Source organism: Arachis ipaensis, chromosome B9 (genome assembly GCF_059453495.1).
Source record: "Arachis ipaensis isolate K30076 ecotype BB chromosome B9, ASM5945349v1, whole genome shotgun sequence".
Lineage (NCBI taxonomy): Eukaryota > Viridiplantae > Streptophyta > Magnoliopsida > Fabales > Fabaceae > Arachis > Arachis ipaensis.
Window position 1 is genome coordinate 159,339,484 of NC_142444.1, and position 14,700 is coordinate 159,354,183.

General features: G+C 33.1%; 2 protein-coding genes across 3 annotated transcripts; both read right to left on the minus strand.

Annotated features, from left to right (window-relative positions):
* Positions 1–2,971: 2,971 nt before the first annotated feature.
* On the minus strand, positions 2,972–6,504 carry LOC107618670 (homocysteine S-methyltransferase 3-like). Of its 2 annotated transcripts, XM_088498004.1 has the most exons (7): positions 6,002–6,504; positions 5,190–5,246; positions 4,888–5,114; positions 4,230–4,563; positions 4,066–4,137; positions 3,799–3,976; positions 2,972–3,120 (listed from the first exon to the last, which is right to left on the minus strand). In XM_088498004.1, exons 1-6 carry the CDS (start codon positions 6,182–6,184, stop codon positions 3,836–3,838), a joined length of 1,014 nt encoding a protein of 337 aa, XP_088354130.1. In that variant the 5' UTR covers positions 6,185–6,504; the 3' UTR covers positions 2,972–3,120; positions 3,799–3,835. The 2 variants fall into 2 exon arrangements, with proteins under 2 accessions (XP_088354130.1, XP_016176283.3); XM_016320797.3 differs by lacking the exon at positions 2,972–3,120 and having other exon boundaries at positions 3,193–3,976.
* Positions 6,505–9,944: 3,440 nt separating this feature from the next.
* On the minus strand, positions 9,945–12,522 carry LOC107616855 (serine/threonine-protein kinase 52-like). Its single transcript, XM_016318761.3, has 6 exons — positions 12,289–12,522; positions 11,429–11,759; positions 11,120–11,232; positions 10,810–11,009; positions 10,565–10,739; positions 9,945–10,414 (listed from the first exon to the last, which is right to left on the minus strand). The coding sequence occupies exons 1-6, from the start codon at positions 12,328–12,330 to the stop codon at positions 10,073–10,075; spliced, it is 1,203 nt and encodes a 400-aa protein (XP_016174247.1). The 5' UTR covers positions 12,331–12,522; the 3' UTR covers positions 9,945–10,072.
* Between the last annotated feature and the right edge of the window lie 2,178 nt (positions 12,523–14,700).

A 14,700-nucleotide genomic window follows, 5' to 3' on the forward strand; every position in this document is an offset into this window, starting at 1 on the left:
GGGTACTTCACAGCCATGTGGTGTCAGTAGAACAGAACTCTGACCATGCGAGTTCTTCATCAGTAAATGGACGGTCCGAATTGCGTTTGATATTTCATTTCATAACAAAATTGACAACAACAAACAATTCAGAGGATCCGTTTTCTAGCTTCCGAAATTCATATTTGCACACCCACAAGTCGGACCATGCGATTTCTTAAGCAAAATTTTAAAAACAAACAACTCGCATAGTCCGATTTGTGTACTCTGAATTTTTTCAATTTTTTAAGCTGAATTTTTTCAACTTTTTAAACTTCGATTTGTGTACTCCCACAATTTTAAAAAATACCAAAAATTACCATATTAAAGTATATCACTCATTTTGCTTCCATATCAAAATTTTTTGTTGGACGAAATGGTAAAGATATTTTATACAAAAAATAGGAAAAGTCTACGGGCCAGCAACTTTAATAAATTCTGGCCAGCATGTAACCAGCAAAGCAAAGTGAGCTATTAGATGAAATCTTACATCAATCTCACACCATTAAAATCATTGTTGATGGTTATTTGATGGCTACAAATCACAAAAATTACTGGTCCTTAACACTCCTCCAAAAAAAATATGCTACAGAAAAGTCTGAAGTGCATTCAAAGAGTGACGCGTGTCACTTCTTTTATATATTTTAGATTTTTCGATATTATCTTCACAACTATCTATTCCTCAGTATCAAAGTATTCACCTTATATATATTATTAACGTAATAATTCAACTGAATTCTCCGTTACATTCCACCAATCGATGCTAAGTAAGAAGTACTGATGACTCACTGTGCTATGCTTTGACCAATTCATGCCCTGTTTCGAGTTTTTCTTGTCCCCTCAGGGGTTGAAATAGATGTTCTATTTCTTTCTTCACTACTTATAAATGCTTTGCGAAAAAATTTAGGTTAAAATTTCGTGGCAGGGGGTAAAAACTTTAAACCAACATTGAAAACACATTGAGGTTCTAGGTTCTTAGGTTCAAGTACATACAACAATAATTGAAAAAATTCATTGATGATTGCAGGGTAAGCTATTAGATTACATAATTGATTGTCTAGTATTGTCGCAACTTGGCAAAGGCTATTGACTCTCATCATCATCATACATAATTATTACCCAAAATTTAGTTATAAGGGCAAAAACGGTGTTAGATATGCTTATTTTCAAACTGAGGATTAAACAAGCAAATAAAGCCAAAGAATATATACGATTTTTTTCTCCCTGGAGGGTGGATAATTGCCTTATCAACCAAATGGCAAAATATCGTAGCGACCGCTTTCTCCAGCTAAAAGTAATTTTGAAAATTCACTTTTTCGATTTTATGATACTGAAGCTTTTATTTTATCTCGATGAATAACCTTTGGATGATTAGTTACTGCTTCTGTAAAGCCTATAAGAGAAATGAAGTAAATGTAAAATACAAAAATGTCAGAAATATAAATATATATTATTGGGCTTTAGTTTATTATGGGGATGTTATATACATATAACACAAAGATTTTTGGCTAGAATAGGTTAATGGACAATGCAATATATATATATTTCAAGAAACTTATATTACCGATCATATGATCTATTAAAAATATGAATTTCATGATGAATAATTGAATATGCTGAATTATGGTGCAAAACCAATACGTAATTTAAGTGTCAAGATACATAAAACAAAAGAGTAGTGCTATGTGTACAATGGGTTAAATCTTTGGTTTATGAATAAAATGAACATCACCTATACTATCCAGAATAACCATCCGGATACTAGGGATAATAAACATCTCATGTTATAAAAAGTTAATTTTGGGTTCACTAAGATTCGAACTCTTAACTTTTTGGATCTAGAACTCTAATACCATGTCCTGAAACCACTCATCCCAAAAGCATAACCTAATAAGATAATGTAACACTAATAATCATATCTCTAATACTTTCTAAACCTTTATTACGCTTAAGTCATTAGCTCCCTATACTTTCTCAAAACAAAATTACCCCTTTTTAAGTTGGAAACGTGATTGCAAGTATATTATTTGGAAAAGTTTTCAAGTATACCGGTACACTAGTCAGTAATTTTTAACCGTTGATTTTAATTATATATTATATATTTTTTATAATTAAAATTAACGATAAAAAATTACTGAAACACTAATATACTGGTACACTTGAAAATGAAACAATAACCGCTCCATCCTCTCAACTTTCGAAGCTTTCCCATAGAAGAAGAAAGATAAATGTTGAATTTGATTTTCTCTTGCTATGGCTCCATGGTTTATAGACATTTGTAAAGACTAGATCTCCATATTGGTCCTTTTGTAAATTGTGATGGTGATCCATGTCCTCTTCCACCCTCGTTGTTGCAACGGATCCAAGACCCTGGCGCACCATAGTTTGTTTCACATAACTGATACACTTTGAGACTTTGGGTAAACGGTGTTGACCATTTGAAACTGAACAATAGTGGACATAATTCAAATACGGTCTCGGGATTAATATATATTGGGCTTGGCATAGTTATTTATAAGGATCCACGTTTACTAAGAGACGCTAGGTCCATGCTTTTCTGGACCATGAGTTCTGAGAATTGAGGTTTCAATCTTAATATTTTTTCAGACACGAAATGGTTTGAACTCCATGTCCAAAACCAAAAAAGCAATGTTTTGAACTCTTCATGGTACTAAAGACCCAAAAAAAAAAAAAGGAACTCTTCATTGTACTTGGTTATAAGAATTTTGAAGTTTGCATGATCCGAGTCTTTCATTCGAAGCATAGACCACAGGCACATTATATTATTAGTAACAACCATATTAGGTATACAATAAAATGGACCACCAAAATCTGTCATTTGTATAAAATATGAATAAAAATATATAACACATTAAAAATAAATTAAACAACATATATTATACAGAAATACAAGATAGCTGATCTTAGTAACTTATTTTAATATTAAATAATATTTTTGTATTAGTAATTAGTAATGATTAATGAGAGATTGGTTGCTCCTTAAAATATCCAATGTTGTATGTCCTTGTATGATACAAGGAAATCGGAGGAGTAAACAGAACACAACCAAACATGCATAAAAGCAAAATAAAAAGGAAAAGTCTAGAGACCACTAACTTTGTTAAATTCTAACCAGCAAGTAATCAGTAAAGAAAAGTGAGTCATTAGATGAAATTTCACACCAATCTCACACCATTAAAATCATCATTAATGGCTATTTAATAACTACAAATCACAAAAATTGCTAGCCCTCTAACATTTCTCAAAGAAAAATACTAGATGAACTAACAATAGGGGTGACAATGGGAAGGATAGAGAAGGGTTTGGATTCAACCCTAACTCTACCTGCGGGTTGAGAATATCCCAACCCTAACCCTACCCGCTCTTAACCCGCGGATATCCAATCATACCTGCGGGTTACAAAAAATATACAACATTATTATATAACTTGGTGATAATTTAAAATAGAACTGATTTTTATGTAAAAAAAAATATTAAATTATCAATTAATAATTTTTTTTAATGGTTAAAAATCTTTTGTATTTAGTGAAAGGTCTTTGATTCAACATTCACTTAAAACATACTTTTATATAAGTATATAACATAAACATATATAGAGTGCAGATTGGTCGAGTAGGGTTGAGACTCAATTCGCACCCTACTCGACCCGCACGAGAACCCTACCCGCACTCTACCTTACCCGCTGCGGATCGAGTTGGCAACCCTACCCGATCGGGTGGGGTTGGATTGGATACCCACGGGTAGGGTACATATTGCCACCCCTAGCTAACAGGCTAACAATTCATTGTGGTTGAAGTTATTTTGTGCGAATTGCATGAGAAATGCCTCTAATAGTATTGGGAGTAGTCCTGCAGCAACCACCGAAGATAGAAGCCCCAGCCTGACGCCATTTCCCTACATATGATACAAAATCATCCTCCGCCACCCCACTTGATTTCTGCAACCACAAAACATTCACAATATTGTTAACTCGTACCACTAAATTCAAATCCAATAATTATATATAGTACCATTGAACTCACTCACCTCCCATTGGTTGGTCTCAGCAATATAAGTCTCTCCACTGTTGGGATACACAATTATAGGTTTACTTGTACCCTGCCATTCAATTTCTTTTCACATTTAATACTTATACACAAGTACAACACATACATAACAGAGGATTTCAATTAATTAAATTGAAGTGTCACCTTTTTAATAGATGAAATCAAACCATGAATAAATCTGGGAGCCGTACAGTTGACTCCAACTGCAACGACTTGTGAGCATGAGTCAGCAATAGAAGCACAGTCCTGAATGGGATCACCATTAACCACATGGGTCTCGTCTTTGCAGCTAAAAGAGAACCATGCAGGGATGCGTATGTCTTCTTCCACAAGAAGCTCAGCATAAGCCTGTGCCTCCAATTTATTAGGGATAGTCTCAAAGGCAATCAAGTCAGCACCTGCGTCAACAAGAATCTTCACTCTTTCCCTGTGGAAATCTTTTAGTGTCTCCACAGTTACTTCGTCTCGATAGTCCCCTCTGTCACACACAAAATATAAAAGAATTCAAAACTACCTTAATCTATGGGATCTCGCTAGAGAGACAATGAACTATTTATACCATGTGTACAATGGGCTATTGAGTTACAAAATGAACATTCCCGTTCATCAAGAATCGAACTCTTGACCTTTTGGATCTAGCGCTCTAATACCATGTTATGATACCACTCATCCCAAAAGCTTCAACTGATGGGAAAAGGTAACACTAATGATTATATCTCTAATACTCCATAAACTTCTATTGTACACATTGTATAAATATTCTATTGGCTCTTCATACTTTCCCATTACTATGAGTACCTACCTATATTCAGATCCATCAGCTAAATATGCACCATAGCTTCCAACTGAAGCAGCCACTAGAATAGGACGTTTCCAATATCGATCATCACTGAGAAAATCACAAGAATCTTTGGTGCATCTGTCGTAATAAACCTGTCGAGCCTCTCGTGCAAGTTCTACGCTCCTTCGAAGCAAGCCTTCACCTTCTTCTCTAGACACTCCTTTCGCCTCAAAACCCTGCAGGGTTGCCTATTTCGTTTCCCAACCACAACGGAAACTTCTTAGACACCATAATAACAAACGGAATCATAATTAATTAATTACCTGGTAAGATGCTGTTATTATTATGTTTGCTCCTGCATCAAGGTAATCTAGATGAACCTGTGTTTAAGCATATTAATTAGTACTAAGATTGAGACATGGATGGTGGAAGAAGCAAGTGGCCGCGTATGGATCCAAACACGCATGTCAACCTCTCGCATATTTTCATAGTTAAAGCAAGGATTGTCGTTTTCATAAGAAAGTTGTTTAATATGATTTGTATTTATCCAGATCCATCCACAGCGTTACAAAGAAACTTATCAAGAATCATGAATAAAGCAAATTCATCTCATTTCCTCTTGCGTCTCGTGCCTTCTTTCTTTTTTTCTAGAATTGATTCGTAATTTGTTAATTAATCAGTGAAGTGAATTCATATAATCATGCCATCAGCACCAACTTTGCCACCTGTCTCTTCTCTTGGGCGTCTTACAATGAACCTAGATATAAAATACGTCTAGATAATTACCTTTTTTAATGTATAAAAACATTTATTTTATTTAATCTGATGTTTTAAACTATAATTTTTTCTAGTGTTTTTCTTTATGATTATAATTGCATTAAACAAAATGAATTGAAGGAAGAAGAAAAGTCTATGAACCAGCAATTTTGTTAAATTCTGGTCAGTATATAACCAATAAAGAAAAGTGAGTTATTGGATAAAATCTCACACCAATCTCACACCATTAAAATCATTATTGATAACTATTTGATAACTACAAATCACAAAAATTAGTGTCTCTACCATTCCTCCAATGAAGATTTGGTTAACAAGTTAAGAAAATAAGGAAAAGTAAAAGTGTTAGCAGTAGCAGTACCCTTCGGACTAAATGGGGGGAGCTTATAAGGCATTTGGCACTCCAAAGTGGGTCGTTGAGGTCCGCACCATGACGTTCAAGCTCAGTCGCGAACCCACCATCGACGACGGCACACCCACCACTTCCACACTTATCTAGAAAATCCCTCATAAACGACCACGTATCACTCCCTTCCAAACCCATACCTGCTAGCTCTTACTCTCTTTTATGTTCGTTAATTAACACCACCTCGCCACCACCCTTTATAGCCTCGTTTCTTTCCAACTATGTGAAATTATCCTTATGCCCTTCACTCCCCGCTAACATAACTCATTTTCCTCATTAATTAATCAATTGCCAAATCCCACCTGGGCTATATTCGTCTTGTCCTAAATAATACTCTACTCGTCGTTATATATACATATAGCAGGAGAAGCTACATTAATACTTGCTTAGCTTATATAGTAAAATTAAATTAACTTAATTATCATTTTCTTGCCATAGTATATCCTATGTTTATATTCATTTATTTGATAGGGAAGTAATCCGATCTTATAGGCTATGTCTGTGATTTGCTGGCATCAAGATTCGCATTATATACCAGATAAGTATAAATAATAAGGTGAATGCTATGGTGCCTAAAATGTGGTGTTTATTTACTAAAAAAAGTTAAAAATTAATATTTAATTTAAAAGATATAAAAATAAATAATTTTTAAAAATTCAAAACTTACAATAAAAAGAAAGTTAGACAAAATTTAAACACCACGTCATAAGCACCATAGAATTGGCCAAATAATAATTGTTGATGGCTGAAACCTAGTTAAATTATTATATTATTATAGGACGAACATATTCCTGCTCTATTTTATATATAATCTTGACAACTTTATGCTTCCTGTGAAAAGAATGGAAGACGAGTTTTTTGTCTTTTTGGGTAATAAGAAAAGAATCCAATAGTGAGTACTTTACAAACTAAATGGAGCGTCATGTAGTAAATAATAAGCTCAGCTGGTAAGATTACAATAAATCAATAATGGCCAACAGGAATAAGACATTTCTGGAAAATAATGCTTTAATTGCTTATACAGTCATCATTTTGACCGGTCCCACCACCAAATAATAAATCATAATAAAAATAAATAAATTATTATTTGTACTTATAAAAGATACAGATGCTGACAAATGTATCCATATAAGAATAAAACGACAATTATAATCATGGAAGATAACTTTTGTGTGCCAAAAGTACCCGAATGTTAGTTACACAATTGGTCCGTTATGATATTTTTGATATATAAAAACTATCTTCCATAAGTACAATTATCGTTTTATTCTTATATAAATATATTTGTCAGCATTTGTATCTTTCATGGATACAAATGTTAATTTATTCATAAAAAAAATAATAGTGCTTCTAAAACTAAGTTGTTAGTTTCGTATGAGCTACTTCATGTATGAGAAGCCAACACAAACACAGCAAATTTCGGAGTTGACATTATCATTGTGTTACTTATACTATTCAAATGATAAATTAATCAATTCTCCAGTTATATGCCTTGGTCTATTAAGCTTATCATTAAGAATAAGGTGGATATATACATCTTAAACAGTGGCTGTGGCGTGAAGAAACGTCCAAATTAAGATGAATTTATCATGTCCATTGTCCAATAACTCCATCATCATCTTACGAAACAAAAAAAAAAAAAAAAATCTTGTCTGCACCTCAATCCACTAGTCAAGACGAAAGTTACCCATTGTCCAATAGATACACATGCAGAACTTTCAACTCTTGAACCGTTCAGATATTTAATATTTTAATTTTAATTTCATATTTGTAATAATATATCTTATAGGGGGTAATTAGTAAAAAAAAAAAAACAAAATATGAAATTAAAAATAATAGATGAACGACTAGTGCGATGTGGTGTGTGGTTGGACTAACGTCCACGTCAAGTAGTGATTCAAATGAAGACAACGAAATCAGGTAAGCATTGCTTGGTTTTGGGTTGGGTTTCAATTATGAATTATTTACCCTTTTTGCATTCAAATGGAAGTGGTCGAATCTCGTCACGAAAACCGTCCAGATTTATTTGTTCCCCCTTTCCATTGTTATTAATTTATTATATTAGAATTAAAGTTAAGCAACTATATCTGTGCTGTATATATCGAATACAAAAGCTAAAGCATTATCTTTTGTTGAGATAAGATGAAATAAGTAGCATCTAAGAAAGGCAGTTTTTTTTTTTTTAAGGAAAAAGTTTAATGAAAGTTTATATCCCATTAAAAACAGCATGATTTTATATAAACGCTACATTATTTTACGAAAAACAAAGATAAGAATAAAGTTATTTTTGTTATATATCGAATTAACAAAAATTTATTTGCATGTGGATTTTCTTATTGTAAAATTAATAGACTATAGGTAGCGTTTGGTGGAGAGACAGAGACAGAAAAATTGAGACTGAGAGACAGAGACTAAGAGATAGAGATTGAAATAAATTTCAGTATTCTGTTTGATGCAAAGTGGGAGACAGAAATTAAAACAAAAATGAAATTCTAATTTAATTTGTACAAAAGGTAAAATTGGAATTAACTAATTGAAATGAAAGTATTTTAGGTATAAAATGTTATAACATTTTAGTCTTCATCTCTAAAAATTGTAGTCTCCTATGTCCCTACTTTTTGGAGGTACTGAAATACTGAAATTTTGGAGACAAAGACAAATTTTAGTACCAATCTCTGAACCAACAAACATGATACTAAATATGAATCTCCTAATATCTGTCTCAATACCTTAAAACAAACGTTACATAATGCGTGGCATCACCGAGAAAGATGTATAAAACACGTGTTGCAATGAGGTTCATGCTCCGAAATTACAAGTTTGAGTTTGTCCCACGAAAACATAAAGATTGTTTAGCATTGTTGTTGACCACAATTAAGGTATGATCGATCCCTCTTGGCATGTTTCTGGTCTTAACGGGTTAAGTAAGAATCTCATCAGAGGTTTGGCATAGACATTCACCTCGATAAGAAAACGATACATTGTATATTGTATAGTAGCTTTTGAAAGTTGCGTATCTTTTATATAATCTTTAGTCACAAAATGATTCACAACTTCAATCATTATGCAAAAGTTGTGGATAGTGGAAGATTTTAGGACTCCAAATTGGATCGTGGATGAAGGTGATAGAGTCAGAATATGTTGAATTTTGCTTGTTTTCTTCTTTGTATTTGGTTCTTCTGTTTGCATTATTGCCTTTACTATGAGGATTTAGGGTAGTATTTCCAACACTCAACAATGGTGCCAAAGCCAATGTAAAGTTTAGGTCAAGTATTGGAAAATAGTAATTGGTAGATCTATGCATGGAATCTGTTGTGACTCACTGACTTGAGAGTTTTATATACCAATCCAGTAAGCTTAACTAATATAGTATTCAAGTTAAAAGCAATTCTATGATATTTTTGGACGGTAGTAGTGAAATTATTGAAACAAAAGTGCAAGTCCAAAAATAAGTTGAGTATAATAAGGGCAAACACAGCTCAAAGCCCAAAACATAGGAAGCTATTGGGCCTCTCAATCCCAGAATAAAAAAATATGGAAAACCAAGTTGGATTGGTCTAGTGGTTAGCTCACTAGTCCGCTTAGTCCGCTTAAGCAAGTGTCGGGGGTTCGAATCCCACCTTGTGCATGTAGCAACCCATTAACCAGCGGCAAACCCTTAAATGGAGTTCAATACTGCGACGGATTAGTCCTTGACCTGCCGAGTTGGGGGATACCGTAGGAAACAAAAAAAAAATGGCTAACCAAGTTGAGTTGATCTAGTAGTTAATTTACTAGTCTGCTTAAACAAGTGTCAGAAATTTGAATCCCGTTTTGTCTATGCAGCAATCCATGGGTTAGCGACCAATCTTTAAATGAATATCAGATTCGCGACGAATTAGTCCTTAATATAAAGCTATGGAGCGAAAGCTTTGCTTGATGGCTAAGAAAGCGAGTTTTGAGAACTGGATACAATCATACAACAACAAAGTGTCCCCTAGTGTTGAAATTATAAAAACAAGGTAACAATAAAAGAAAGAAATCACTCTAAGGACCACGAACTGTTCCAAAACAGAAACAAAATGGAGCCTGATCATCAGGCAGCATCCCTCCTCCTTTGCTGGTATCAATTGCTTCCAACATTTGCACCACCTGACCCATCTCCGGCCGCTTGTTCGGGTTCCCATCCCAGCATTTTCGCATGATGTTCGCCAATGCACTCGGGCAGCATCGAGGAATATCCGGTCGCAAATTCTGATGAGTAACTGCCGACGAGACATCAACAAAGCTTCGTGTCGAATATGGCATATCACAACAGTATATTTCCCACAAGCAAATGCCAAAGCTATACACATCACATCTTCTATTGTAAGGCTTGCCTACTAAAACCTACACAAAATCAACTTTAGTTTAAACACATTTTAAGGCCATATTTGTGTCTATGTCTACTTGTGTATTTGTGTTTATGTCTTTGCGTCTAAAAGACACTAACCAAACACAGTCTAAACATAATATTACTTATTTTCGTTTCATACATACCTCTGGTGCCATATATCCAATGGTTCCTGTTTCACCTGTCATCTCATTTGGATTCAAAGCTTCCACACGAGCAACTCCAAAATCAGCTATTTTCAAATTTCGATTCATATCGAGCAACATATTATCTGTTTTAACATCACGATGCACGATCTTTTTCGAATGTAGATAACTAAGACTGCAATTGAGAGACAACATTATATTAGATAACTCAGTCCTAAAAGAGAATTCAACAGCTGTTTCCTCACCCTCGAGAGAGATCCAAAGCCAGCTGAATCACAGTCTTGTAAGGAAGTTTCCTCCGTCTGTTCTTAAACAAGTAATTTTTCAGAGTTCCACCGGGGATGAACTCAACAACCACGCAACATGCTTGAGTAGGGAGAGAATCTTGGCCTCCGGCTTCTCTTGGAATTCGGAGGTTTGATGTCCCCATTGAAGCTCCAACAAACTGTCACAGGAATGAACAAAACTGAGTTATGATTAACAAAAAATCATCTTGCTCTTAACAAAGCAGTAACATTTAATTCAAATTTAAATGCATGAGTGAGAAGTTTGTACTTTTGTAACGTTTGGATGATCAAGTTTTTGCCAAACAGTAACCTCCTGCTGGAATGATGCTCTTAAGGAAGCAGCAGAAGCACCACCATCCTCACCCCAATCCAACACTTTCACTACAAAATTCAGCACAGCAGCACTCAGAATGTCTCTTGAATTCGATAACAATTATTCAATTTACAACAGGCATAAACATTAATTAAACCTTGACAGGATACCAAAACTTTTAGAACTTTTAGTATCTAAAAACATTGAATAACAGGTTTTGAATTCTTTGGACAACAAAAGACAATTAAGAGTGCAAATTGAAACCTGCAACATCTTGGCCATCATAGGTGCCCTTATAGACAGTGCCATAGGCCCCATTCGCCACAACATGTTGCAAATTTAGTTTTGCCAAATCAATCTCCCACTCTTCTTTAGGCCTTTTGGCCTCAATATGTCTAGACAGAACCCTAGTAAGGTGTTTTTCTAGCTCATCGTCCAAACTCTTGAGATCAATCTTATCAGCTCTAAACAGCATATCTTTGCAGCTTAGGTTCCCACTACGCTTCATCTTTGAATTCAACGCCTTAGCTTCTTCCAATGCCCCTTTTGGTGTCCCAACATCCCCACTTTCCGAATGCATCTTGGACACCTCAATCTGGAAAGCAAATGAAAAATCAGCACCAAAAAAATTGTTCATAAAACACCAAAGCTATGAAACAAGTGTCCCTATAAAAAAATGGCCCTATACATTCTTCCTAGAAAATCAACATTCAAAACCAACAATTTTCTCCTGACCAACCACCTATCCCTTTCACTATCCTGAATTTGTTTATTCCGCGGGTACAAACCACAAAATTACCAATCATCTAGATTTCCAAACATTAAAACAATGCCAAAGCTACCAGAAAACGTCCCAATTCACATAATTCAACGACCAAGACCACGACCCAGAAAAATCAAATTTTTGGGTGGAAAAAGCAAAATTACCCCAGCAAAAAGCTTGAAAAGGACGATATGAAATCAGGAGAAACAGAGGAACAAGGAGCTGCATGCAATGCAAGCAAGTAAATCAATAGAGAATTGCAGAATCAGGCTAAAAAGTTTACAAATTGAAAGGAAAGAGAGAAACTTGCATGAAGGGCATTCCATTCCCATGTATGATATAAGTAATGCATGGTACCTACCAAAGCTTGAAGCGTTGGTGTTGATGTTGTTCTAGGAATCATAGGCTTTGGCTTTTGAAAAAGGAGTTAAAGCGAGGAATGCAGAGGTTGTGATTCTTTGCATCATATCATATCAGTATCTGAATCAGATATCAGAATTCAGAAAGAAAGTAAAAGGGAATGAATGGTGCAATGGTTAACACATATATATGGATACAAGCGCGGGTCTTGTCTTCCTTAAAACACGCCCTACGAGGTTCATAGGATCAAACTCTGTTTTGATTTCGACACTTTCTTCAAATATATCAAAATTTATATATATTTGTCTAATCTTATGTTGATTTATCTTTTGTTTTTATTATTTTAATATTTGAATTTAAAGACCCAATTATTTTTTTTGTTTTTTGCACAATGATCCTAGTAGTTCTATTCTATTTTAGTTTTTGTGGAACCAATTTTATATTTTTAGAATTTTTTTGATATAAATAATCAATCATATTATATTTACATAAAAAGTAAGTTATGGTATAGAATAGATTTGTAAAATAAAAATATATAAATATATAATAACAAATTTAAGGATTTGGATCCTCTAAAGTTTGAATTTTACTTTAGAGAGTAAAGTGTGATCTTCTATCCTTGAATGGTTTCTCTTTCCTATTTATTCTTGGTCCCTCCTATGAAATAAATGGTAAAAGATCACATTTTATTCTCTAAAGTGAAATTCAAACTTTAGAGGATTCAAATTCCAAATTTAATGATATTTGAATTGAATTAATTAAAAATTCAATTGTTTTAAAAGGAAATAACTTAACACGACAAAATAAAACATAATACTAAACAAAAGAAAATTTTCAAGCAAAACTTACTAGAACAACACGTATTCAAACAAATGCAATGTACTCAATCCTTGCAGTATTGATTATGATTCAACACTGGATAAACTTCAATTCTAGTGGTTCCATTTTGATCAAATTCATGCCAAAGCCAAGAACGATTTTTTGTTCAGAAAACCAGAGATTTTGTGAGATTCCCTAAATATATGCAATTAAGCACGCTTATCTTTTCTTGCATAGTTTGCTATTGGATAACGAAAGACCAGAACATGAGCAATCAAATTTCATTAAGAACTAAACATAGATTTATGCACAAAATACATTCATAGTATTTTGCATCAGTTTGTGGAGTGTACAATCTTACAAGACCTAAGGAGTATTAATTATTGGTAAAGGATATTCATATCATCATCCTTTGACTTTTTTTTACTCACTCTAAATTCAAAACATGAATGTTGGGTGATATATAACTCAAAAGAAATTTAGAGTATGTTTAGTTTGTATTTTTATTTTTAGTATTTTGTTTTTAGAAATTTGGGTGATATATATTTTGTTTTTATTTTTATTTTTATTTTTTTTACAAACATTAAAAGTAAAAAATACTTAAATTAAAAATACAAAATAGAAATGCAAATTAGGTATATAAGAAGTAAAGTACCATATCATTCAACCACTTTGCTTAAAATGGCAAAAATTATAAGGACCAACAAAGTAATTAAACTTTTTAATAGTCACAAGCATTGACAATTGTGTTTGATAAAATAATTTTTAAAATTTAAAAATGACTATAATAGATATAAATAAAGGAAGAATTTTGATCGTAAATAAAATCTGATGTGAATAATTATTTAAGAGTAAATTTGAATATTTATTAATATATAAGATTATATTATATTTTTAATTTTAAAAAATATATATCTCTTTTAAGTGTTATGAAAAAAACACACCTAATTTTATAAAATATGTAATGAACTAATGATCTCTTTTATTTACCAAATATAAATACAAAATAAAATATTTGTATTTAAAAAAAACTACAAATACTTCTCCAAAATATTTTGTCTAATGGTGGTATGTTAGAAGTTTACAACAGCCCTAATTATTTGCTATCTTCAATATTTTTGGTCTGGATTATGGGCCATTATAAAACGAGCATTCCAAAGCCCAAGTGCTACTTCTTTTAAATCCAAGCTTTAGTCCATTTGTGACAATAAAAAAGGCCTAGATCCATTATAACTAGAACAAAATTGCAAACAGGAATTTATGGAAATTTTTACTAACAATTCTTTTTTAATCTGCAAATTAGGTATATTGAAAGTTGAAACAATTTATTAAAGCTGCGTTTGGGTTATTGAATATTACTTCAACACTCAAATCTTGTTACTTGTGCATGATAAACATTGTAAAGTTAGGGTAGGAGAATAATTTACAAATCTTGATAAAGAGGAGGGAAAATTAAAAATAAAAATATATAAAAGCAAAAGCAATGAAGCACGTACCGACAATGATAAATTATAGGAAAATAGTAATTTGTTTCGTAGCTATTACGAAATGAATTGGCCCGAAATGTTCCTTCGGATAGCAAATTAAAGCACAA

Bases quoted from the DNA above. Each gene is read 5' to 3' on its own strand.
- LOC107618670 (XM_088498004.1), bottom strand. From the start codon at position 6,184: ATGGGTTTGGAAGGGAGTGATACGTGGTCGTTTATGAGGGATTTTCTA. The intron at 5,247-6,001 runs GTACTGCTACTG...GCTTAAACACAG, and splicing joins CCCCCCATTTAGTCCGAAGG to GTTCATCTAGATTACCTTGA. The intron at 5,115-5,189 runs GTAATTAATTAA...GAAACGAAATAG, and splicing joins TAATAACAGCATCTTACCAG to GCAACCCTGCAGGGTTTTGA.
- LOC107616855 (XM_016318761.3), bottom strand. From the start codon at position 12,330: ATGATTCCTAGAACAACATCAACACCAACGCTTCAAGCTTTG. The intron at 10,740-10,809 runs GTGAGGAAACAG...TCTCAATTGCAG, and splicing joins GCTTTGGATCTCTCTCGAGG to TCTTAGTTATCTACATTCGA. The intron at 10,415-10,564 runs GTATGTATGAAA...GATTTTGTGTAG, and splicing joins TTGGATATATGGCACCAGAG to GTTTTAGTAGGCAAGCCTTA.